The sequence below is a fragment of the Catharus ustulatus genome, chromosome 12 (assembly GCF_009819885.2).
Source record: "Catharus ustulatus isolate bCatUst1 chromosome 12, bCatUst1.pri.v2, whole genome shotgun sequence".
Lineage (NCBI taxonomy): Eukaryota > Metazoa > Chordata > Aves > Passeriformes > Turdidae > Catharus > Catharus ustulatus.
This window is the reverse complement of record NC_046232.1, coordinates 12,909,446-12,934,873: the sequence shown is the minus strand read 5'-3', so window position 1 is coordinate 12,934,873 and position 25,428 is coordinate 12,909,446. Positions and strand designations below refer to the sequence as shown.

General features: G+C 44.3%; 1 protein-coding gene and 1 pseudogene across 2 annotated transcripts in view; both read left to right on the top strand.

The window, feature by feature from the left end:
- LOC117002009 overlaps window positions 1–854 on the top strand; it is a 32,123-nt pseudogene extending 31,269 nt beyond the window's left edge.
- LOC117002160 (cell migration-inducing and hyaluronan-binding protein-like) overlaps window positions 1–25,428 on the top strand; it is a 101,630-nt gene that overhangs the window by 35,036 nt on the left and 41,166 nt on the right. Inside the window, exons 2-6 of one of the 2 annotated variants that reach the window (XM_033071009.1) lie at window positions 17,105–17,212; window positions 20,075–20,224; window positions 20,850–20,988; window positions 21,734–21,970; window positions 22,454–22,633. In XM_033071009.1, the coding sequence (XP_032926900.1) occupies window positions 17,137–17,212; window positions 20,075–20,224; window positions 20,850–20,988; window positions 21,734–21,970; window positions 22,454–22,633 (782 nt within the window). In that variant the 5' untranslated portion in view covers window positions 17,105–17,136. Of the gene's footprint in view, window positions 1–17,104; window positions 17,213–20,071; window positions 20,225–20,849; window positions 20,989–21,733; window positions 21,971–22,453; window positions 22,634–25,428 lie in introns of both variants that reach the window. The other variant, XM_033071008.1, reaches the window with a different exon arrangement.

Below are 25,428 nucleotides of genomic sequence, written 5' to 3'. Positions count from 1 at the left end.
GCTTGTACCAAAGGGTTTCTAGTTTAGTCTTTTTTTCTCTGAGAGAGGGTGGCAATGGGAATCACAGGATGAAGGAAGGACATAAGGGCAATTATTTTGTAAATGTGTATGCCAAAATTTGGGGAAACAGGAGTTAAAAGATGATTTAACTTTATCCTTAGTTATTCTAAACTGACATTGAAGAAACAGCCAGGGAGAGGGAGATTTTAGTGGAAACCATAATAATAAACTTCTCTGTAAAGTGGAGGAAGCAGGTCTCTCTAGACTGTGGCTCTGGTTCAAGTCAGAGATTAGTTTCTAATTCCTGAATCTGTGCCCCTGGTGAAATGTCTGCTGGATGCTGGTTCCTGTGCAGCAGCAGCTCCGGATGAACTGGCTGCCTCAGGAGACACGAGTGGGTATGTGACTGGCTGTACCCCAGCCTTGTGGGGCAAGGAAGAGAAAATCCCTGGTTTTGAGCCATCCTGGCACCTGGCTCAAAGTCCTCGGAGGTCAGCCGGGGTCCCTGGATCAGACCTGGGTAATAAGCAGCTGTTCTTTCCAGACAAAGCAAAAAAATCTGATTTTCTTTGGCTTTGAGGATTTGTTGTGTTTTTTTAGAGCAGAAAGAGAACTCAAAGGACATTTCTTTGTTTTCCCCTGAAGACTGTACTCTTGGCTGCAGACCATCTCTCTTGTGCTCAAGCCCTTAAGCGCATTTTTCCCTTTGCCCCTGCCTGCCCTTTTTGCCAACAGAGGAGACGGGCTGTGTGTCACCCTCTGCAATCCCAGGGAAGCTTTTTCCAGGTGTAGCAGATATCCCAGTGAGGACAGGGACAGGGCACAGTGTCCAGCACACATTCCCTCTGGGGTGAGAGCTCTTCCACTCTGACAGAGCTCCAGGGTGAGCCCTGGTGGGCAGCAAGCCTTCAGGGTCTGTTTCTTACCCCAGCACCTCCTTTCTCCTTCTCACAGCCAAAATCCAGGTCATGCTCTCTTCAGTGATTTCAGGCCAAAATGGGTTTCCAGGCTGGGGTACCTGGGGTGGGTGTGCACCTGTACCTGAGCAGAGGTTTGCAGTGCTGCTCAGAAAAGGGCTGATTTCGAGGCTGGGCTCCATCCCTGCTGCTGAGATCGCTGCAGCTGTGGGCATGGTGTCAATATTTGTTTAAACCCATTGTACCCCAAAGAGCCATGAGAAAGATCCCTCTTGTGACCAACACTGAGACAGTTTGTGAAACTTCAACCTCCTCATGTGCCCATGAAGAGATTTCTAAAACAATCCCATTCTAAAAATCAGATTTTGTGAAAAAAGATTTGCACCAAAGCACATCTCTTATTTTGGAGGCATGAAGACTCCTGAAACTCTTGCACTGTCTTTGTGAGACTTGAGGACACCTTTGGTTAAAAAAACATATTACGAAACTGTGTTTCTCAGTCAGCTAAAATAGTTAGGCAGGAAAAAAGTGTTTTGTGGTTTAACCATGAGTCCCATGATGCTTCACCTGACTAAGCAGCTACTGCAGGAATCAATCCACAAATGCCAGATTTGAAATAAGATGGGATATATTTATTCATTCAACCATAACATATGAGCAATCAAATCCCGGAATGCCTTCCCTGCTCACCAGGCTCCTTGATGATGGCCAGGTCTCTCTCATCACAGCAATTGTGAAACATCAAATTGGTAATTAATTCTCCTTTTTTTTTTTTTAAAAGGTTGCTCAAAATTCTAGTAGTAAACAGGTTGTTTACTACTAAATAGCAAGGAAAATGGTCACACGTGTGGGTCTGTGGGGGAAGGGCCGTGAGCTGCCAGCAGCCATCTGGACCTGGCACATGCAGACTGATGGGTCTAACCTGACTGAATTCTGGCAGTATCAGCATTTTGATTCTCTGTTTAGTTCAGCAGTTATTTTTTTAGCCTTTCAGAGTCCAGAAGTTATGGGATTGGCTGTTTTTCTTTTCCTGTTGTTGTTTTTTAGACTATTTCATGATGAGTGGGATGTTTCCCCTTCTTTTTTTAACCCCACATGCTGGATCCTTGGAAAGGAACCAAGTTTACTCATTCTTTCTTCCAGACAAATAGAAACAAATATTTAGTTTTAAAAGAAATAGAATGAAGAATCCCTGCAAAGCTCATGTATCTTTTTGATCCCAGAGCTGAACTGAGCTGTTTATATAATTTCCTCAGCCTGAATTGCAGAATGGACAGGATTGAAAACATACTTGTAACAGTTAGAAATATAAATGAGCTCCAAAGGCCAGAAGACCTGGCTGCCTTGGAGCTTCTATCATGCATGCTTTGGGCTGAGCTCTGCAGAGAAGTGATGCTGGTAACTCCAAGCCTAAGCAGAGCTGCTGCTCCTTCTCTGGAGGGAGGTCAGCATGCCTGGGGCAGCAGGGCTGCTTGGGGTGTGCCCCTCACCCTGCTCGCTTGGGGACGTGGGCTGCAGGTGCTGCAGGAGGACAGGGGAGCTCAACCTGTAACCTTGCAGGATTTGGCAGTGATGTGCCATGTTTAACTGCTAGAGCTGGTTTGTGATGCTGGGAAATGTGAGGGGTAGTGCTCTTTAGCAAGTGCAGCTCCAGCCTGTACCCAGTTTATCCTCTGAGCACAGGGGGCCCTGATCCCTCTGTTTGCTCCCTTTTGTAGGCACCTGTTTGTTCACCTGTGGGGCTTGGAGAGGACACAGTTACTGCTCCCAACAAGGCTGTGAAGGGATTAAAATCATGGCACACGTGGCTAGGGCACCCCTGGAGCTGTGGCTTCATAGAGACGCCAGTGGCTGCCCAGCACCCTGTGTCCATGTCCCAGCACCTCGTATCCATGTCCTACCACCCTGTGTCCATGTCCCAGCACCTTGTATCCATGTCCCATCGCCCCATGTCCATATTCCAGCATCTGTTTCCATGTCCCAGCACCTTATTTCCATGTCCCAGTACCCCGTGTCCATGTCCAATCCATGTCCCAGCCCCTGTGTCCATATCCCAGCACCTGTTTCCATAACCCAACACCCCCTGTTTCCATATCCCAGCACCTGTTTCCATGTCCCAGCACCCCAGGTCCATGTCCCAGTACCCCATGTCCCACTGCCAGGTGTGTGGGGCTCTGCAGGTACCATCTGATGGGTGAAGCAGCCTCTGTGTTACACAATGTCACTGCAGCCATGAACTGTAGGGAATTCCCACATGTGACTCTGCCCAGCATCACATAAACTGTGTAGAGAGAAGGGTTTTGCTCTGATTTTCTGCAGACTTTTGTGCTGTGCTTCAAATATTGCCTCAAAGGTAATGCTCAGCTAGAAACGTGGGTGCACATTCATGGCACCTCTCCCCCCTCTTTTCTTTCTCTTAAACCAGAACAAAAGGACTCTTGTGAAGGTTTATTTTGGATTATCTTTAAATTCCAAAGGACAACATTGCTGCTGTGTTTCAAACCAGGAAGTAATTCTGGTTAACAGGAATAACTGAAAATCTAGAGCCAGCTTTTCCCCTCGTTTACTGTAAATTCACCCCACTCTAAATCCTGCAGAACTGTTTCAGGCTAGCACAGATCTGCTCTTGATTTTATAACCAGGCAAAATATATGAAATCCATACTCAAATTACTTCAATCCAGGGCATTTATCAGAGGATCCTTCAAACTGCATTGCAACAACCCTTTTATAAATACTAATAATGAACACTGAAATGTGAATCAGGATCACAATTTGAGTGAAGGACTCTTACTTTGGGGATCACTATTGGCATTGATACCCAGTGTCATTTTGCTGGTGACAGCCAGTTAGCAAAGCCAAGTTTTAAGGTTGTCTCTGGTGCAATTGCAGGTTGCTATCACCAGCACACCCTGAGTCGAGGATATAAGGATCCAGATCCAGTCTTGGCAGGGCAGACATACAAAACCACTTTACATCTGCACTCATTAAGATATTTTGTGTTTTACTGCATTTGAAGTAGTGGTTCAATAGGGGAAACTTTATCTCCAAGGAAAGTTACTGCAGAATCTTGCTGAGCCTTGGCAGAAGGAAATGGGAAGTTCCCTTGGAAGAGGCAAGTACATTGTTCTCCCTTACAATTAACTCAATTAAAGTCACTGGGAGTTTGTATTCTATTCAGATGAGGATTTGAGCTCTTAGGGGAAAAAAAAAGGTCTTTTTATCACCTCAGCAGAAGAATTAACACCATTGCTGTAATGCAGAGGAAGGGCAGGAAAAAGCAAGCTAGAAGCCATTGTTTACAAAGGATGTGAGGGAAAAACAAGTTTGTTTTTCTGATTTTCTCAACTGGCATTGCACTAAAAGATAAAAATAACAGTATTTCACTACTAAAGAGGTTTGGAACTGTCAGATTGTCCCTGCACATTCCTTATATATCTGTCTAGACAGAGAAGGGTGACTGAAAAAAATTCTTGCAAGGACACAGGCTTACATGCCTGTGTGCTACTGAATTATAATTAACGCTAAGAAATGCCAAGCAAAGCTGGTACAGCATCCTTAAGGAATATGAGCAGCCAAGATTTCTTGCTGGCTGCATGGTCAAAAATTCATTCAAAGCCATTAGCAAGCAGGAGTTAGTGGAGGCAGCATCCTCCCCATGGTGAAGCACAGACACCTGTGTGTGCAGCACTCGTGGCACAGGTGGGGTATCCTCAAAGCTTCTTTCTCTTTTCTAAGGCTTTTTATATTTTTCTGTCTTTTCTAAGGAAGTTTAAATTTCAACACATGTAGTCCTAGCTACAGTAAAAACTTGGCAGTAAAAGCTGCTGTAGGTAAATGGTAAAGGTTAATGCCTAAAGGGGGATTCTTACCCTAAATCTTGAAAGGCACAGAAAATTTGGAAAATTATGTTTTGCTGAACAAAATGCAAAAGTCAGAGATGTTTTAGATTTCTGAGCCAAGCTTCCCCAAAGGCTGGGTGAGCTGCTGTGGTGTGCCCTGCCCCAGGTCCCACTGTGCTGGCTCCTCCAGGGGTCTGAGGGTGCAGATGGGACAGGACAGGACAGGACAGGACACACCACAGCTGCCTCCTGGGCAGTGGCTCACGTGTAGGTCTGTTTGCTGGGGTGTTGCTTCTGCTGTGCTTGCATCCAGACTTTCACACACTTCCCACACTTAGCCAGGGCAGGCAGAAGGTTTTGTCTGTGTTTGCTCCCTCTCACTTCCCTTTGCCCACCCATAGCCTGGACATTCGTGTTTCCCTTACCCTTGACCCTCTATTGCATTCAGCATCCTCTGACCTCTTGCAAAAGTCACTTTTTAACACTTGGCTCCCACATTTAATCTGGCTTTATATTCCCTGGAGACACACACGTTTCAGAGTGATGGGATGTGAACTTCCTGGTGCCTGCAGGCTTTGGAAGGTGTGACATTGCAGTTTTGTGTATCTGGGGTCAGTGTTCTGACAGCCTGACCTGGCTGTGCTGTTTTCTCCTTGGTGGAGGTTCTGTTCTCTCAGGATGGGCTGTCCCCAAGGTGCTGGGAGGAGACACCAGTGCCAGGCTGCTCAGACAACTTTTGGCCTTCTAACAGTAAATACCATAGCACATCTTAAGATGTGTAACCTGGGGAAGGAGTTCTTGCTGTAGGAAAGGAGAAGAGCAAGAGCTACTTCTGCTACAACTTAGAGGGACTGGGACAGGCCTTCCAAGAAGGAATAGTTTGGTTGGATATTTTTATTTTCAGGGAAAACAGAAAAAAAATAAATGCATGTGTCATTTCTATTCCCTTGTCTGCTGTCTCAGCACCTCTCCCTTGCTCCATGGGCAAATCTGCTTTGCCCAGTGACAGTAATTTCCCCCACATGAAAGGAAACTCTATTAAGGCTGAGTTAAGCATTTTGCTCTCTGGATTGTTGGCTTCCTATATGTGTTTTACTAATCCACAGAAGATGCTGATGACCTCATTGCTCTTGGTTTTGTACCCTTTGAGAAGGGTTTTTGCTTCCTCCTTCCTCTGACCAACAATCAATGATGTCACTTCATCTGTACCAATGATACATTTAAAATTATAGATATTTTTAAAATGTAGATATTTTCCTTGCTTGTAACTCCCTTGTGGGGGAGCAGGATCATAGTCTAAGGCTCCTCAGCCTGCCTCCACATAACCTACTCTGCTTTTTTCCTTGCAGATAAATGGCACAGAGCTGTTCACCAGCACTGGGATGTTCTGTGTGGGGCTGGATGCCTGTTCAGGAGCAGTCGTGGGCAGGCAGCACTTTGGCACAGTTACCAGGGGAAATGCTGCCTGTGCAATAACTGAATGCCTTCAAACATCCATAAAAGAGAGGTAAGAAAACTGCTGAGACTCCACTTCATGTAGCAACCTGTGGCTGATAGACAAAGAAAGGAAAATGATGTAATTTCATAACCAAACCTGTGCTCTGAAGAAATCTGACACAAATTAAACATGTACAAATCCCAAGCATCAGCCAGGTAAGAGGAGCAGCATTTCTCTGTCAGGATTGTACAGATTAGAGCAGACAGAAAACTGTAATTTCTTCTAAATAAACCAGTCATTTTCCAGCAGGGAGTAGATAAAGTCCTTGCAATGACACTTGCACCCATCCCCATGTCCAGACACTTCCTGGCAGCCAGTGATTCAGTGTTCCATTTTGGAAACAAGTCCATTTCTGTTTATTCTTAATGATTGTTTTTGCCTCTTGTGAGAGATGAAAATCCCAGGTGTGCCAGATTTTCCAGTGGGCCTTTTCAATGACCAGTCCTGCCTGCCTGCTGGCCCTCCTGCCTCGTGTGGGTCCTGGCAGTGGTCTGGACCATCTCTGTTTGTGTCTGTCCCACATTCCCTGTGGTTTTATGTGTTGCCACATAAACATGGAACAACAGAGATGGATAGATATATTCTTGGCTGCTGGTAGAAGCAGGTCAGGTAACCAGAAAACAGACTTTCAGTCCAAGGCATTTGTGAGCAGCTCATGACCAAGGATTTAAACACTCCTGAGTTGTTACATCTGCATTTCTGCACATGAGAGTGTACATGCATCAGATGTGCATGAGGTGACATACACCCATGCAATGTCTGCACACTCAGTTTGCTTTCCTGGTAAGATTTTGCAGTGAGGCATTCAGCTGAATGTGACCACTTGTGCCTGCAATTCACTGCAGGTACAACTCAAAGGCAGACTGAAGGTTGATTGAAAATCAGGGCCAGGATGTGGATGGTTTGAGTCTCAGCACTGCACAGCAATGAGTGTCCCTCTCCCATCAGAGAGGGATGCACTCACAGCCATTTGGGCTTGTTTTATTCCATGTGGAGCACAGGTGTAATCTAGGACCACTGAAATGGAGGCGTAAACTTGGGGAAGCTTATATGAGATTGACATTAAGGGAATTTAGATGTTCTTAATGTCAAGCATACTCCTACATACTTTTCTGAATTGGAGCTTAAAGATCTTGAGGATCCTTAATGAAGCAATATTTTGCAGCCATGCAGTAATTACTGTTCTTCTTTTCAGATCACTTGTCCTTGTGTGCTCCAGAAATATCCCAGACACGCTGGGCAGCTCTGAAATGTCTGTTTTTGTCAGGTTAGGTTCAGCAAAGCCTATTATCTTACACAAGGGAGGTAAATATATTTATTCTATCATGTTTATTTGGCTTTTTTATTGCTTTTCATGTTTCTTTGGCTTTTAATCAGGTTGGAAAACACAGCAGGGATGGTGTGTATCCCATCCAAACCCAAAGCAGTTATACAATGCTTATCAATATATTTCCCACCACAATATGCCAGTGTAACCCAGTGAAAACCTCTTGGCTTAGGGATAGGGAGAAACAGGAGAGTTATTTTAGGAGTTTGACCCCACTTTTCCAGTGAGAAGTTGCATGCTGCAAATTTTTTCATCCTAAAGGGAGCTTGTTTTTCTAACAAAACAAAAGGGGGGGGAAAGGAGAATCATTTGATAAGAATTCCATCTCTAAAGTTCCACTGCTTTGTGAGGAGAAACAATCATAACCTGAAAAGCTGATGAAAAAGAACAGTCTGCAGTTAAATGAGAGCTATTTATTGTTTTGGATAGAAGGGCAGTGAAATCAACAGTTTGGGAGGGTCCTTATTACAATTTCACCTTATACTGTTGCAAGAAATCCATTGGCACCATTGGTCCAGGAAATCCATGCTGGATTTCCTTCTGGAAAACTAGAGGCTATTGAGTCCAGGTTTGGATGAATAATGTGAGTGATAAGGAAATCAAGAAAATAGCCACCTAACTTGATGCAGTCATGCAGAGATCAGATGGAAAATTTGCTGTATTTCCAGCTTATTTTTTTTGGGATGGAGGAGGGGGGGCGGGTTGCAGGGGCTTGGGGACTTTTCCCCCCTGCTTTACTGAAATTCATATCAATTTCTGGTTGAAGTTTCAAAACTCAGTGCTATGCCCATTCTAGGGGAGGACAGCACAGTCTTTACAGCAGAGGCAGCAATTTCATTTTGGTGCATGTTTGATTCCTGAGAAGCTGCTTCTTCTTTCATCTTTTGAAAAGCAAAAGTTTGAGGTTTTCTATTTTTGTCCTGAAACTTTATTCTTTCATTCTTTCATCAAAGCCCTGAATACTTTTGAAAGGAATTTTTTTATTAAAAAGGACTATATTTTTTTTGTTTGTTTTGCCAAACTTAATTCCCTGAACCACCTATGCCATCCTGTTGGCTGATTTGGGAGCTCAGTTCAGCCTCCTGCCCTGAGTGCTCCAGACACAAAAAGCAGCCAGGCAGGGCCAGCCCCATCCTGGGCAGTCTGGCTGGGGTCTGGTCCTCGCCCTGCCACGTTGGTGGGATGCTGGTCCTGGCAGTGGGGCTGAGCTGCTGCTGCCTGATCACAAACTGCTCCTGTTTTGCCTTTCCTAAGGGCAGGGGTGGTCACCCGTGTGCCTGCCCTGATTTCCAGTCTGGGGAATTATGTTTGCTCCACGAGCTTCCTCCTGCTGGTTCAGGTATTTGGACTATTTGACTTCACAGCTCCAGGACTGCTCCGTGCTGGGGGGGCTGATTTCAGGGCAGGCTGGAGCATTTCTCCCAAGCACACATTGCTCTGCCAGGGATAATGCAGAAAAACCCCAATCCTCTTGACCCCAGTGGGATCAGGATTTAGGGTCTTGTTTCCTGGTTTTGCAAAACCTTATTTAAATTAAAACTGTTTACAGGAATAGTCTGGATCCAGCCAGCTGCAAATAGCCTTGGGAGTCTTTGCAATGAAAAGCATAATATAAACACAAGACATTATTATTAAAATGGAAGAATACATAATGCCTTTGTACTTTGGGACAGCAGAGGACCAGAGCAGAGTCGACATGAGGGATAGTTAAAGCACAACAGGATGAAACAGATGTAAACTAATAAAAGAAGGATTCAAAGTGTCTAACCATTTTCAGGTAGTCAAATAAGAAAAAGTACCAGTATTATTTAAAAAGAAAGAGTAAAACAATATTTCTGCTAACTGATATTGGTACCTGGCTTAGCTTGTTGAAATACCAGCAGATCCATGATGCAGCAAGTTTACAGCTTCAGTGAGGCTCATTCCCACTTCCATCCCCCTTTCTCTCTTCTATATATTCTATTATTTTAATTCAAGAAATAAAAGAAGGGCTAAGGAATTTCCATGATGTGAGGAGGATTCCCAAGCTGTGCTGTTGGTAAGTGAGCTGCCACACCCAGAGGGTGACTTCTCTCCTTGTGTCTGTTTTTCAGGGAGTTTTGCCACGCTTGGCTATAAAGGACAAGCCAAACAGCCTGGATTAAAGCCTTTAATCATGCTAGTTATCAGAAAGCTGCTTCTCTACAGCATTATGTTTCCTTGAAGCTGAAAAAATATCAGTGTCCTGATAATACTGTTGGAATTTGTTTTTTCTCAGACCTGCCTGCCAAGGCTGGGGTGCCCCGGGGTTAACACTGCTGGGGAGCTCCAGCCAGGCAGAGCCAGCACCACCACCAAAACCTGCTGATTGTACCAAACCCATGGTGTACACTTGTATATTTTATAACCAATAAATATATTCTCACCTTTCCCTCTTGGTAGAGCTTTATTTTTCAACCAGTGCCTCACAGAGCAGAGCAGGAGCAGGCTGCCCTTCCCTGGGGGAAGTGTTTCAGCACATCTGTGATTTGCTATCAAAGGTAAGTTTTAAAGGCAAGAGCTGCTCTGTGGTAACTGTGGGACTACAAATGAAATTTGGTATGGAAATCTAGCAATTTCAGGGAAATGTGAACTTAAGCGAAGGTAGGGAATTCTCCTTTCATTCCTGCTTTTATCCATTAATGTCTTCTTTTTTAAAAAAAGTGTCCATCTGCTGTGGCATCTTAGGTGAACTCAGCAACATCTGCTTGGTCAGTGTGCAGTGAACTTGTGACAGTGTCTTCTAATGGAACTGAGCACAGAGCACAACAAGGAATTCTAAATGTGTTTCTGTCTGAAGCTAATGACTAGTCAAATGATGTTTGTCTAACTGATGTGAACATTTAATTAAAGACTGACAGGAATAAAACCCAGGATAAAGTATGTGCTGCTTAGGGTAAAGTCTTGTGTTCCTTTCAGGCAATGCTTGTATCAACTTTCAGCTCCCACTGAGGACTGAAATATTGTCAGTATTAGTGGCTAATTATCTTTGCTTTGTGTTTATGCTGCAGCTGTTTGAAGTAAAGACAAAAATAGAGATTTATATGCAAAGTGAGAAAAAACTGAGTGATAAAAAACCCTTAACTGACTGCAATTAAGCACAAAGTGACCCTGAGATGATGAAAGAGTCACTTGGGTTTGAAGGTGATGCTACTTGGTGACAATACTGAAGGGACAGGTGATTTCAGATCATTGAATAACATGGGCTGTTCAAACAGGTAGGGGAAGGTTTTGCAACTGATGTCCTGTTGTTTCTTTGGAATTCTCAGAAATGGCCAAACAAGTTGCTCCAGGGAAAGGTTAGTGTTCTGTTGGCCAGACTTTTGCTCCCTGCTGAGCGAGTTTCTCTGGCATCCAGGCTCTGGCCAGCTGACATTGGCTCTGCCTGGGGACTGGATGCCTTGGATGGGACACCTGCCTCCACCAGCCCCATCCTGCCCCTGGTCCTTGGATGGGGTGTCAGAGACACCCAGAAGGTTTGCAGGCAGAAAAGGAGGCTGTGGCTCCATCCCCACACCAGGCAGGAGAGGTGAGAGCTGGGTTTGGCTGGGGAAGAGGTCCTGGCTTGCCAGAAAGTGAAGAAATCAGTGATGCTGCTCAGTAAAGGTAAGATAAATCCTGGTGCATGGGACATCATGGGGATGAGAATTGGTAAAATAGCCTGAGCAGCTGGAAAAGACCCTCTAGGGAGATCCCTGAACTCCTATTAATACCTAATTGTTATGATTTCTGATGCTGCACAGGGGGAAAAAAGCAAGATGTTTTTGGCTCGTAAGCATAAGCCCAGCACTGGAACAAGTACTTACAGAGCAAGCTTTTAGCTTCTTGGAGATTTATTTGATAATCTGTGACATGTCCAGACCCTGGATCCCAATAAAACTTTGCAGAGCTCTAACCCCAGGCTGAGACTAAACAATTGGCAAAGGAAGAGCCTGGTGAAGGAAGGAGAGGAATGTGCCTAAACCTCTGAAAAATCTCTATTCCTCCTCCCTCCCCAGAAGGAGAGCAAATGGCAAATGTCCTGGAGAGGAAGGCGTGGAGTCGTGGCGAGCCAGATGCAAACAGTGAAGTACCACAAAAGCAAAAAGAAAAATATTTACATCCTGATGCAGTTATTTGGGTAGTTAAAAGCAGCAGTTTGAAGAGGATTCAGGATGCTGTGATCCTCCTCAGCCACAGCTCTCACTTTCCTTACCTTGGGAGGGAAAAGAGCCCTCTGACCAGGGACACTGCAGAGGGAACAGTTCCTCCAGGGACTGCTGGGACATCCAAGGGATGTTTTCAAAGGCTGCTGCTAACCTGGCATGCACCAGGAGCCTGTGTGCATGAAGCTGTGGGGTAAGTGCTGCGTGGCTGCTGTGTTTGGAGGAAGCTGCCCTGCTCTTCCTGGGCATTTCCTGAGGATTTCCACCCTATGCTGGAGTCCACAGGGACTGCACATGTCCTCGGGGACCTGCAGTTAATCCAGGTCTGTCCAGCACATCCCATGCATTCAGGGTGTGTTGCCATTCTGGTCATCTCCAGAGCATCTCTGGCATCCCCTGGAAGCACGAGCTTGGCTGGCAGCAGAGTCAGTGCACCCTGAGCCTCAGCACACAGGCTCAGCTTCCCACTGCTCTGGTGCTTTGAGAACTTTGTGTGGTGGAGGAGGGTTTAATTCAGTGAAATGCTGAGCACTCAGAAAGCATGTGAGATTATGTGAGATTGGGAATCAGTCAGCCTCGGATGGGTGGAGTGATGGGAACTGCATATGATTTTGCTCAAATAGAGCCAAAAATTGCTTCCTTTCCTCTTTAAAGTCTGTAAGCCTCTGGGGAAAAAAAAAAAATAAACAACAAACTCTTCAAAAAAGTGTAGCTTTAAATCTCCAACTTTCCCCCTTTTATTTCTGTCTCAAAATAGTTTGCCAATATTACAATGAATTAGCAAACACCTTCGTTTTCTTTAATTTATTCATAGCAAAAATTGCCTCTAACTCCTGCTCCTCGTTGAGAATCTATTTTTGTGGACATCAGGGACCAAGGAACTTGCAGTGATGTTTACACAGAATATGTGAGCAGAACCTTCTTGTTGGGAAAGTTATTAGATAAATTTATAGGAAACCAAGGTTCACTGGGAAAACAGTCAGAATGTTGCTTTTGACTCCAGTATTGATTCATTGAGAATTAAAGTCTGTTCCTGAGTTTAATCCTCCTCCTCTTGCTAGTAAAAACGAGCAGCTGATGTGTGGGTGGCAAGCACAAGAAAAAGATGTGGAGCAGAGGCAGCTACGCTGCTGCCATGTGCTGGGACTGAACAGCATTTCCATTAGCAATCCCCAGAAATTCGTCTGTTTATTTTCTGAAGGCTTTAGCTGTGCCTGCGGCTGGGTGTGTGAAAATCCTCTCTGTATGTCACTGTAGCAAGGGCTGGCATGTTCTCAGGTCAGAAAAGCAAACGTGCACCTCAAATCCATCTTCCCAGCCGGGGCTAAAATGCAAAATTCCGTGAGCAGGGCGAGGGGACCTGCTGCCCTGCAGTGTCAGCAAGAAGGGAGCAGAGGCGTTAATTAAACAGCTCCTCCCTTTCCCAGGGTCAGCTTCCAAATCGATGTTGGCCTCCCTGCATATGCAAGAGGAAAGATGCAGCAAGGCTTCGAGCTGCTGCAGCCTCAGCATCAGTGCTGGCTGTGGGAGAGGCTGGGCTTGGTGCCCCACTGACCCATCAGGGTCTGAGAGCATCTCCCTTCCAGAGGGGCCCTGGGAACAGAGGTTTTACTCATAGGTCATCCCCAGCACCTGGGCAATTCAGTGTCTGCTGAGAGTTCACTCCCCATCAGGCTAACAGATTCCTTTTCCCTGTGAGATTTCCCTGTTCTCTGGGGATGATGCTGGATCCACGCTTTGCCCACATGCAGGTTGGTGGTCTCTCTCACTGGGCAGTAGCAGCAGCAGAAGCCACATGGATTGCTGCCCCTGTTTGACATCTTTTTCAGGAGAGATCAGGTAGCTGCTGCTTTTTCCCTTGCCTAATTTTTAATGTGTTTTTTCCTTGCCTCATTTCTAATGGGTAGTGAATGATCCCATTATGCCCTGCCTGACACTGAAAGGAGCTGTCTCCAGCAGATGCTGAAGGTACTTCCTCCAAAGAGTGTCAAGCCTTTCAAAGCACTTCTAAACACCCAGTATTGGGAGTAACTTTTAAAAATTTTGTTGCCAGGTGTGTGTGTGGCTGGTCCTGAGTTGTGCAAGGGGTCGAGTCACAGCGTCATTTCTGAATGAAACATTCAGGTTCAGGTGGTGCCTCCTCCCTGACCCTTCAGATTCTGGATGTCTGTGTGACCCCACCTTGAGACCTGTGACAATTCAGCTTCCTCAGATCATTTTTTGGCTGTTTTGTTCTCAGAATTGTGTTGCCTCCAGCATTAGACCCGTGGCAAGGGTGGTGGGTAGGGATTCCTCTCTGCAGGGCTTTCTAGTACAGCACCACTGCTGACACCTGTGGGAGCAGCCAGCTGAGCATAATAGTTTCCTGCCTCTACTTTTAGCATTGTCTGCTGCTATTGTTCACTTTTTGGAAAGGTTCAGCAGCTGGAAATAATTTCAGAGAGTCTGCCTTGCCAGATCCAAGGATATGAGTCGCACTTGCCATTGCCAGGCAGTTTTAATGGCTAGATATAAAAGCTTTTCTCACCCAAGAGAGAAGTCCCAGATGGTATTAGAGAAAGGCTGGAGATGATAGGCTTAGGCAGCCACTTGCATGGCCCTTGTGCTGGAATCTGCAGGGAGATTTGTTGACACTGGTGGTTACATCAGAGCTGGAGTCAGCCACGTGGCGCCCGTTCAAGGATGCGGCGTGCGCTGTATCCCCACGCGGCTCCCGGGCTGAGCCGAGGAAACGCTGCCTGGCAGGAGAGAACTGCTCCTGAGCCTGCTCCAGCACCACACAGCCATCAGGAGAGCCACTATCTCTTCCTCTTACACTGAACAATCAAACCAGACAGGCCGCTGCTTGCGCCCGCTATTTTGGAAAGATGCTTAATTGAGAGGTTTTGAAGGAAAATTCCTGAGATTATCCTCCGAGCAGCATTTTTCCAGCCCGGTGTTAGTCAGAGCTGAATCAGAGGAGTCGGATCCTCTTGGCTCTCTTGGCTCCCAGCCTTTCCAACCCTAGTGCCAGTTAACATAACACTGCCATGAACTCGGGCTCGGTGCGAGCCGAATCCAACACCCTACCTCAGCCACAAAATAAGCAGGATATTCTTTGGACTGTGGCAGATCAGACACTGTGAAAACACTGGAGCCCTGGCACACAGCTGATGCCTCTGGAAATGACATGTCTTCCCAGTGTCTGATTGCTTGTTTTGATCTCTGCTGATGAAGATGGATGCAATCAGGGAAGCAGTCCCTGGTGAGCAGCAGGGGATATAAAACCAGAAACCATTTTGCACAACCTGATGGTGAGTACTGTGCAGTTCTTGGCTCTAAAGAAAGCAAAGGCTGAGAAATTTCTTGATGTAGTTTCCTACAGGGTTGTGTCAGAGGTAAGTCATGAGCTGGACAGAACAGAGATGGGCCAGAACAAAGACATTTCTTTGCTACCTACGCAGCAATAGGAGAGCAAATGCATGCCACTGTCAAAAACCAGTCCCTTCTTTTTATTGCTGTGAACTCTTATATCATCTAAATGTATTTTATGACCAAAGCCTCACTGTTTGGAATCTGGCTTTATGGAGCACTAACACCCAGTCGTGTCCACACTCTGAGAAATGCTGTTTATCTGCAATGACCATCCTGTGGTATTACCTCTTGTTTAGTTCTTCCTCAATCATTACAGCAGAGCCTAATGCCTGGCTCTGCAGATCAGGCTGTGCAATAATCACTAATAAATCTTGGCATTTTAATGGTGACTGCTGTACTTTGGGCATACCTCTCATAATGTTTCTTTGAAAGAGCTCTGGCTTATCCAAAGTTGATGGTTAACGCTGTTAAAATGTCAGACACGTGCAGCCTGGCTCTGGCACAAATTCCATGGTGACAGCCCTGCTCTCTGATAATGTATATCATTCAAAGTTACAGCATTGCTAAGTGCATTCCTCTCTTCCACTGCTCTCTAACAGCATTTCAGCACCTGATAGACTCCACCAAGCCCTGAGTCTATGCTGTTTCCAGAGCTCAGGGCTGTCAAATGCACTATACCAAAGCAAACAAACATTTCCCTGGCAAAATATTTCCTGCAAAATGTGGGCCTAATGCTATTTTTAATGCAATCATTGGATTACATGTGTTTTGAACCTATCATTGTACTTTGAGCTGTGTCACCTTAACGAGCAGTACAAATGTGTTTCACATATACATTACAAAACTTGCTCCAGAATAAATCCTGGCTTCTTCTATTCTTTTTCTTGTGTTGTTGTTGTTGTTGTTGAGCTTATATTAACAAGGGACACAAAAAATAACGTGTGTTTTTGCCCTAAAAAATTGGGAATTGTTTTTCAGTGCTTTTTTTTCCTTTGTGTTGAACTAAACTGTGTGATGCATACATTTATCTTGTTTCATCAGTGGGATGTGACATGACAGCTACAAATAAATGTCTTTGATATTCCTCAGACATTGGCTTATATGATAAAACCTAAAGACTCCAAGGACTACATATGAATTTCAAACAGTGCCTTATGAATACAGAAGTGGTGTCCTTGCCTCCCTGTGAATACACATGTCAATAAATTGTCATGAGCCCGGGGCAGAGCTGCAGAATCAATCACTGGAGACCAGAGAGAATCACATTAATTCTAACTTTGACTTTCATGACACTGCTTGTTTGTTTTTGCTGGGGGTTGGCTATGGAAGAAATGAAAACAACATTAGGTGGACTGGTTTCAAAAGCAGCTTTTGGTTTTGCAAGAAAATTCTGAGCTGGCACACTAAATAGACAATATTTTCTTAGATCTGAAATCTAAGAAACTGTATGCTTCAGGTTGGAAGTGTGAGTACAGTTTATCTGGGGGCTACACAAAACACCATTGCTAAAAACGTGTGGGTATTTCGGGGGGAGAGAGGTGCCAGGCAAGGTTACTCTGTGAAAATCTGTCACTCTGCAAACGCCTCCTCTGTTGTGTTTCATTACTTTTTAGCACATGTGAATATGCAGCCCTAGAGAGTCCTGACACTGGATGTGTTTATGCCACATTCCTAAGGCGTTTTTGGTTGCAGCTGGTGGCTGCTTTCTGAGTGTCTATTTGGATTCCCGAGTGGGTTTATCCCAAACCAAACAAAGGGTGAGGAGCTGCCCATGGCTCCTTGCTCTGTGCAGGCTGGTCCTGAATCAGTGCAAAGGTGTTTTCAGCCCTTCAGCTGAATGGGAGTGGATGTGGTCTGGCATAAAGCTGGATTTAACCTCTTTATTTTGGGATTTTTTTGGGGTTTTTTTTTGTGCAGCGAATGAGCTGGGATTTAAAAAAAAAAAAAAAAAAAAAAAAAAAAAAAAAAAAAGTGATATTTTCTTGATATTCTTTTTTTTCACAGTTATCCATACAGAGAATTGAAAATCCTGAAGAATGGCTCTTCCTACCTTCAAGTATCTGGCTGGAAGTTTGGGGTTTTTCCTGTTTGTAGTCTCTTCAGTAAGCACAGGTAAGTTTTCTTGCCGTGGGGAAAAAGGGTATGGTTTGTCATGCTATTTTTGATATAACCAGCTGTTCACTCTTTGTATAAAAAGAGTCAAGGATAGAGTGAAAAAACGCAGGAGAAAAGCAGTTTTCTGGTGTGCCAATATTCCCAGTCAAAGGCAGCTGGAGTGGCAAAGACTGAAATTTCTGAGCAGGTGAAAGCACCCTCAGCAACCCCTCAGACTCTGCCACACATTCTTAAACCAAACACAAACCCAACAAACTGCCACAAAGAAATAGCAAAAGAAACCTCAGGTCCCAACAGCTGTGGCTGAGGGAGGTGAAGGTGAGCATTTTCCTGCATTCCTCAAGCCCAGATGTGGAGAGCAAAGAGCTCTGGCCTGGGACATCCCTGTCCCTTGGGTTTTGTCTCTTCCAAGCAGTTCTTTTACCAAGCAGTTTAGGGAAGGGGGAAAGGGGAGCTTGATTTACATGTTCTTTACCCAGCTAATTTGGAGGTTTGGATTTGTTTGAAACAAAGAGACCATATGTGCTGCCCCAAACACTGCAGCTGCATGAAGCAACCTCTCATTGTCATGCTCAGGCCCTTTTGGTCAAGAAGCAAATATTCAGTTAATTCCTTGTGCTGGGTAGAATTTGCACTTTTATTTAGAAAATGACAATGGAAGTAATAATCAAGCTGTCAAGGTAACTGGACCAGCTGGCAGAAGATGCTCAGCCTGATGGTGTCATTGGCACAGCAGATGCTGGTGTTGTGCAAAGTTCCTGGTACAAATTGTTTAATGAAAATGGGAATTTGGGTCCTCTGCTTCTTTGGCTTTTTCTGTTATTCATCCCAAACACCAGCCTAAATTCCTCTTGATTTCCCTTTAGGATTCCCTGTGTGCCTCTCTGTTTCAAAGTAATGAATTTGGGGGTACAAGTCATCTTTTGAGACTGCAGGAAGCTCCTTGTGTAGTAGCATATTCAAGTAAATGGAAAAATGAACAAGATTTTCATCCTTTACATTTAAATTGATTAATTAAGCTGTAATTTAATTGATAAATTATGCCTTTACATTTGAATTGGTTCTTTTGGTTTTGTATCAGTTCTCATCATGAGTAAATTTTTCTATTATCCTTATTCTCAGGGAAATAACATCTCTTTAAAAAAATTGTTGTCAGTGTATATTGCAGTTATATTTGAACATCTATTTGGAATGCAAGCCCCATTCTCTGTCTGAAATATTTATCTTTTCTAACTTTTATTAATATTGTCTGGCCTCTGGTAGGAACCCAGACACACCTCCTTATTTTTCTCAATTACTGTAAATTGGAGAGAGTGCCTCTGACAGTACTAATACAATTCCAGCTTCCAGCTGGCACAGTGGTACCAAAATCAGCTCCTGGATGTTTATCTGTATCTGACTTGCTGCCTGGTGGATTATTAGACCTCTCTGATTTACTTCACATGTATGAGAAAAGTTTGCAGAGAGACAAGGTCTATCCAGCCCATATGAAACTTCCCTTGCTCACCGTGGAAATTGGTATTTATTGTGGCTCTGGAGACTTTAAAGCCATGACTTGTCCAATTCTATTGTTTTCTTGAGATATGAAACTGGTGAAGGAATGTGAGGGGAAACTGAATGCAGATGGACAGATTTTGTTTCTGCTCAGTGGAATTACAGATGTCCTTCAAGTTCCCCAGTGGCAGCACAAAAGAACTGCCCATCAGCTGCACCAGTACCAGGAAATGTTTCCTTGCCTGGACTCACATCACTGTCCTTTCCATCACCTGGAGGCAGTAGTACTTGTGGGGCAAAACCCACCCAACTTTACTGTACCAATTCCACAGACCCTACTGAGATCAAGGCGTTTGTCCCATGCTCATCATCATTGATTTTTGGTCCTGCAGTTTTCTCCATGGTATTTTTGTTTTAAGGGATAAAAATGGGAAAGCTGGTGAGAACTCCCAGCCCTTTCTGAAGGCAAAGGGCTCATTGTTCAAACTTCCACTGACCTCAGCTTCCTAGGATTAGAAAGGACTCTAACCTCAGAAAATATGCATCACACGTGAGACTCTCACTCACAGTTTTGTTGATTAGAGTGAGACATGAGGCTCACATATCAGCTGAGGTTGTATCAGGGAAATATTTTATCTTAAATAAATGGTTGAAGCATGAGACTCTTGGATATGGCATGAGAGCTGCTCAGACCAACACGTCATGGCAGCTGCTCATCAGATTTGTGTGTGGACACTGGAGATGTGATCCCAAAGTGAATGGATCCTTCTTGCTTCTGCCTGGAAAAGCTCACAGACCCAGCCACACTTGTGAGGTTCCTGCTGCTCTCTGTTACTGGATGTACTGGCAAACGTTTGGTGCTTGGTGTTTCCACGTTAGTTTGATCTTTTTTCTTTCTATTTCTAATGAAAATATATAATGCAAACATATTTTAACACCTTTATATTAAACAAAGCAGGTAATTTGGGGGCATTTTTAAAGGTAGTAGTTGTGTTATCCTTTTATCAATGCCTTCCCTGGGCTTTGTGTCTGACCATGGTGGTATGACCATGAAATGTCACTGCAGGAAGGGCTCAGTTAAAGTCCCTTTTCAGTAGTTTTCAAGAAACTGCATCCCCTGCAAGGCTCCTTTGCATTGGGTTTTTCCATTCTTCCAGCAAACAGAAAGCCATACAGCTGAAGTAGTTGTTTGTTTTCTTTTGGTGGTGACCCACGTGTGCCCTGCTGCACTGAGTATTGCTGTGCCCCTGGGAGCCAGCCAAGAGCGAGATGCTGAGTGATGCTGTGGAGATGCCCAGGGGCACAGCTTCCTGTCTCACACCAGACAAACACTGACTGTCCTCCCTCTCCATCTCTGCCCAGCAGCAGCAGCTGTCACCTGTCCTGACAGAGATCCCGAGTTAGAAATCTGGAACCCAGGTCACAACGAAGAAAACCGCGTGGAGATCCGCAGTGGCAGGAAGCTGCTCCTCTCTTCTTCTGCGACTGTCCACTCTATCCACATCACTGATGGAGGTAAAACGTGCTGCTGCAAGGCTGGCTGCAGTCTGCTCCCCACTGGGACTCTTTAAATCATGCTGGGAGAGTTCTTGCTGAGGAGTGGGTGGCTGCTGGGCAAAGCTTCACTCAGTGCAAGGCTGGGGGACAGCTGAGGTGCTGAGATTCTCCATCCATTGTAACCAGCCTGTTTTCTGTCCTGTCTGGAGAATTTGCACAAGTACCTCAGTGTAATGATCAGTTCTACTTCTGTGATTTGCTTCAAAAACATTTTTTTAGCAAACCACTGGCCTGATAGCATCACACTGCAGTAGCTGTGTTATCAGGGCCTCAGGACAGGGCAATGCTTATGTCCCTCTGTCTCCAAGGACAGAGCCATAGTGTTACTGGCATGAATAGCTTTTATTCATCTTAACTCAAAATTTCTGTCTCAGTTTTGAATGGGTCCTCTTCCATGTAAATCTTAATTGCACACTTCAAGAACTGGACTGAATAAAAACCAGTGGTTTCAGGATTTGTACTCAGGTGTATGAACAGAATTTTTGAAAGGCTGACATGACAGCCCAGCACTGAGTTTAGCACAATGACACCACAACCTCACCTGCTGTGTGATAAAGCAAATGTCATAACCTTCTCCACTTAGGAAAACTGGTCATCAAAGATGATGTGCAGCCCATCATCCTGCGTACAAGACATATACTCATTGAAAATGATGGAGAGTTACACATTGGCAGTGAGCTGTGCCCTTACCAAGGCAATGTGGTTATCATCCTATATGGGAGGTATGTATGCATGATAAAATGCCACCTTAGAACCTTCTGGCATCTCCCCTCCACATCAGGGAATGAAAATGTTCCTTAAAATTGCATGTTCTCTGTGGAAAGTTCAGCAACTTTTAAAATAATTTAAATGGCTCACAAAAATTGGCACAGGTTTAGGGTTTTTTCTCTTCTACTGGGATATGAACACTGGGGTGTTTGGACATGCCAGAGAATCAGCATGCACCTTCCCACAACTCAAACTGATTTTCCAGAATAGGCTTCAAATCTGGGGATTGTCTGAAAGTTCTCCTCTCTAATCATCCTTTCTTTCTGTATGGGAGTTGTGAGCTGAAGGATAGCACATTTATGTCTTGCAGATTGGTACAGAATCTCTTAAAATTTCAAGCATGCTAAATTCATATTTAACAACCACTGGACTTAGCTCCTGGTCTTGCCTGCCTCCAGAGCTCAAAAACACAGATGTGGCATTCAGTCTGGGCTCCAGGCCTCCTCTGGCCTGGATATAATGAATATAGCATACATAAGCTGTGTTCCAGATTGCTTTTGGTCTCTGGTAGCTGCTACTATTTTTTTTTAATAATTTATTTTCTGTACAATGTGGGCAGCTCCTTATTCTTGGAGTACCTGAAAGAAATGGACTGTAAATCATGGGAGTTCTCACCTTGGGTCCCAGCAGCACAAGGAGAGAGGCTCCTTTACTCAGACACAAACCCAAACCTGGTCCTTTCCTCCCTCCCTGCTTCAGAGCGGATGACGGCAGCCAGCCAAACCCTTACTTTGGACAGAAGTACCTTGGGGTCAGCAAAGGTGGCACTCTGGAGATCCATGGGAAGAAAAAGCTGTCCTGGACTTTCCTAAACAAGACTCTTCATCCTGGTGGCATGGAAGAAGGTGGATATTACTTCGAAAGGAGCTGGGGCCACCGAGGTGTCATTGTCCACGTCATTGACCCGAAGACGGGGGCAGTTGTCCACTCGGACCGGTGAGTGACCTTCTGCTGCCTTGGTGTGAGGATCCTGGGGAACAGGCTGGGGACAGCATCTCAGCAAGCTCAAACACACACTTTTTGAGTGACCTTCTGCTGCCTTGGTGTGAGGATCCTGGGGAACAGGCTGGGACAGCATCTCAGCAAGCTCTCACACACACCTTTTAGCAACTTGTTCAAGTGGGTGTTATTGCATATGTGTATGATTTCTCCTAGACCAGTAAGCTCCAAAACCAGAGAGTGAGCAGTGCTTTAAATAGAGTAAAATGTTTAAATGCAGTTTGTTAAATAGAATTGCATCAATTTGGCTTAACAGAACCCCCTAACACACCCTGCTAGACAAGTGTTTTTGCAGCAGGGTAATACACTGAAAAATACAAAAAAATGCAAATATACTTTCTTTACAGTACTTGCTTCTCACTATATAAAGATGTGGTGATCACTGCAGTCAATGTTTATGGGTGTTTTTTGTCATTTCAGGTTTGATACCTACAGAGCAAAAGAGGAAAGTATCCGCCTGGCTCAGTATTTGGGTAGAGTTGCAAATGGCATGATCCTGTCGGTCGCAGTGAATGATGAAGGATCCAGAAACTTGGATGACTTGGCCAGGAAAGCAATGACCAAACTGGGCAGCAAGCATTTCCTCCACCTTGGGTTTAGGTATGTACCAGTCCTGCCAGTTCTCCCAGCACAGAGGCTTTATTATGTTCCTGAGATGTCCAAATAGTTCCACTCTTTCAAAGTCACAAAGTTCTTTCACATGGGAAAAAAAATTTAAAAAGAGGGAAGCTTCTCAATGTGGAGTTCTAGCAGTTAATTAGATAGTTTCAGATGCATTCTGAGTCTATATTGGGTATTTTTATTAGCAGATTGAGGAATAGCATATGATTCACATTTAAAAAGATGGTTTTCCAAGACATTGTTCCCACAGGTTGCTTATTCTAATTTATTTTCAAGCCATCCCAAAGATTGAAGAAGCATATTTATACACACACAGAGGATTAGATGGGCTGAGAATTAAGGAGGGTACAATAATTGCTGTGCAGCCCTGGCTACAGAGATACAGACACACTTAGAGCACATTCCTCAGCTCGTCCAGTACAGGTCTGGGGACTTGTGCAGCACAGAAATTTAGCAAACATGGATTTATGGTGTGGACTGTAAATACTTCTGTGGCCAAAACAGTGTCTGTGTTGGCATACACACTGTTGAGAATACTTGCTATTTACCCAACTGTAGCCATTATATTTTTTGTGTTTATCTGAATTTATGTAGGCTTTTTTTTATGAGGCACTAAGAGGCTGTCTGTGGAACACACACACACACACACACAAAATCTGCCTTGTAGGGAGAAGTTCTTCAGTACAGCAGTTTGTGTAAAGAGACATCTGTCAGCTGGGCACACACAGATGGAGCAAGATCTGGGGTGGCTGATGAAGAGGTTGTGTCAAATGTTACAGGGGCTCGTGGGCACCAGACAACACATTTCAAAGAATCAGCAAGGAGGGCAGAAATGGTCTCCAAAACCAGACTATCTCCATCAGTGCAATTCTTGCTCTCAAATGTAGACCCCATGTTAGAGCCCTGTAGCCTGCTGGGCTTTTTGTTTGTTTGTTTGTTTTTTTTCCAAATGTTGAAATTAGGGGAACAGGACATGATTTTTGAACATTATACTTTTTTCCCCCAGTTGTGCTACAGGAAGGAATTGATCATTTTTGCATATGTTTGTAAAAGTAAATTGCACTTGATTTTTTTATCTGTGGCTGCTGTAGTGCTCTAATGCAAACTTCTCATCATTTTGCCATCAATGTTTATAAATGAAAACCACAGAAATTCATCCATGCAAGTGTGGCTTTCAGCATTGCTATTGTTTGCAGTCAAGAGGCTAATCCTTGCCATGCTGTTATCTGCAATACCACAAAATTGCATTCCATGAATTATAGAGACATGTGGATAAATAATGAACTAGTAATTGGTCAACACTGTCTTCCACCAGCATACTGTTGTGTGGAAAAATATCTGGGGCATTATTTAAAATAACATATTTTTAGGAGTGTTCTGAGAGTTTAAGTTCATCAATTCTCAAAAGCCACAGTGTCTGGATGGCAGCTGGGGCCAGACCTAGAAAGGCAATTTGATGGCACAGTGGAATGCAGGCAGCTTTAGGTATCCAAGCTTTTCCTCTAAAGCAAATTGAACTTCCACTTCAGTGTAACAAGATTTATACATAGTGGTTTATGTTTCAGACACATCTATAACTATGAATAAGGATGTATGCACTTGACAGGTGCTTTTTGAAATTTTTTTTGAGGATCTTAGAAAAAAATGTTTGGAATGAGAAAATTACACACACGTGTACACATTTTCCCCTCCTGGCCAAGGCAGGCTCTGGCTGAGGAGAGCAGATGGGTTTTTCTTTCTAACACTCCTGTCACCACTCACTGCCCAGCACTGGGGTTTGCTGGCTGCTCCTGCTGAATCCTGGCTGTCAAATCTTCTCAGCTGATGATGGCTGGGTTGGCCATGGGCATCCCTGAGAGAATAAGAGTGGAAACCCCAGGCTCAGGAAATTTCTTGCAATTTTGTGAGGTGCCACTGGACTCAGGTTATGCAGTCATAGATTGTGCTGGTTTCTGGCTGGGGTTAATGGGCAAATTCCTGTCCACCTCCAGTTGCTCCATATGCAAATTGTAAAGTTGTGCTACTCCCCCTTGCTGTAGCAGAGCCGATGCACAATGCTGATTTATTCAGAAATGTTTCTGTGCTCCTGGAATCTCTTTTAATTGCCTGTTAGCTGAGTCCAGAACATCAGGAATGAAAGGAAAATCTTGCATTCCTCTCCCATTGTTTTCCTTCTGAAAAGTGTGTTTGCTCTTTCAGTGTGAGCTATTTTTTTTTCCTTTTTACTAACAAATGAAGAGAAAGCCTTTCTGCACTTGATGACATAGTTGTTCTCTTTGGGATTCCACACAAATATCTCCTGTTTGGCTCTGGGCTTTCTGGTCGCTTCATTTCATACAGCCCAAACAGATTGCATGTGTCCTTACGTGTCAGGGTTGAATGACTTTAAAACTATTTTTAGTGGTAAAATAACTGGGAGAAACAAGTATTTTAACACAGCATTTTAACAGGGCCAAACCTTGAGTTGCAGAAGTGAACAGCTCCTTATTGTTTAAATTATTTCTGAGATTATGTTTGAGGCATCATAATTTTTTGTCATTTGTTTCAAATTTGTTTTACCAAAATAATAATAATAACAAAAATGCCCAAAAAAATGTTGACTGCTGAGTGATAAAGTGTCCTTCCTGCTCCCATCCCCCTTCTCTCCCTGGATGGAGATCACAGCCTGTCAGTGCCTTTGGCAATTGGCAGGCAGGCAGATTTTCCAGCAGGAGCATCTGGCTGGCTGGCAGGCTCCCGAGGCAGTGGTGTTGGCAGCTTCCACTGAGCCTGGC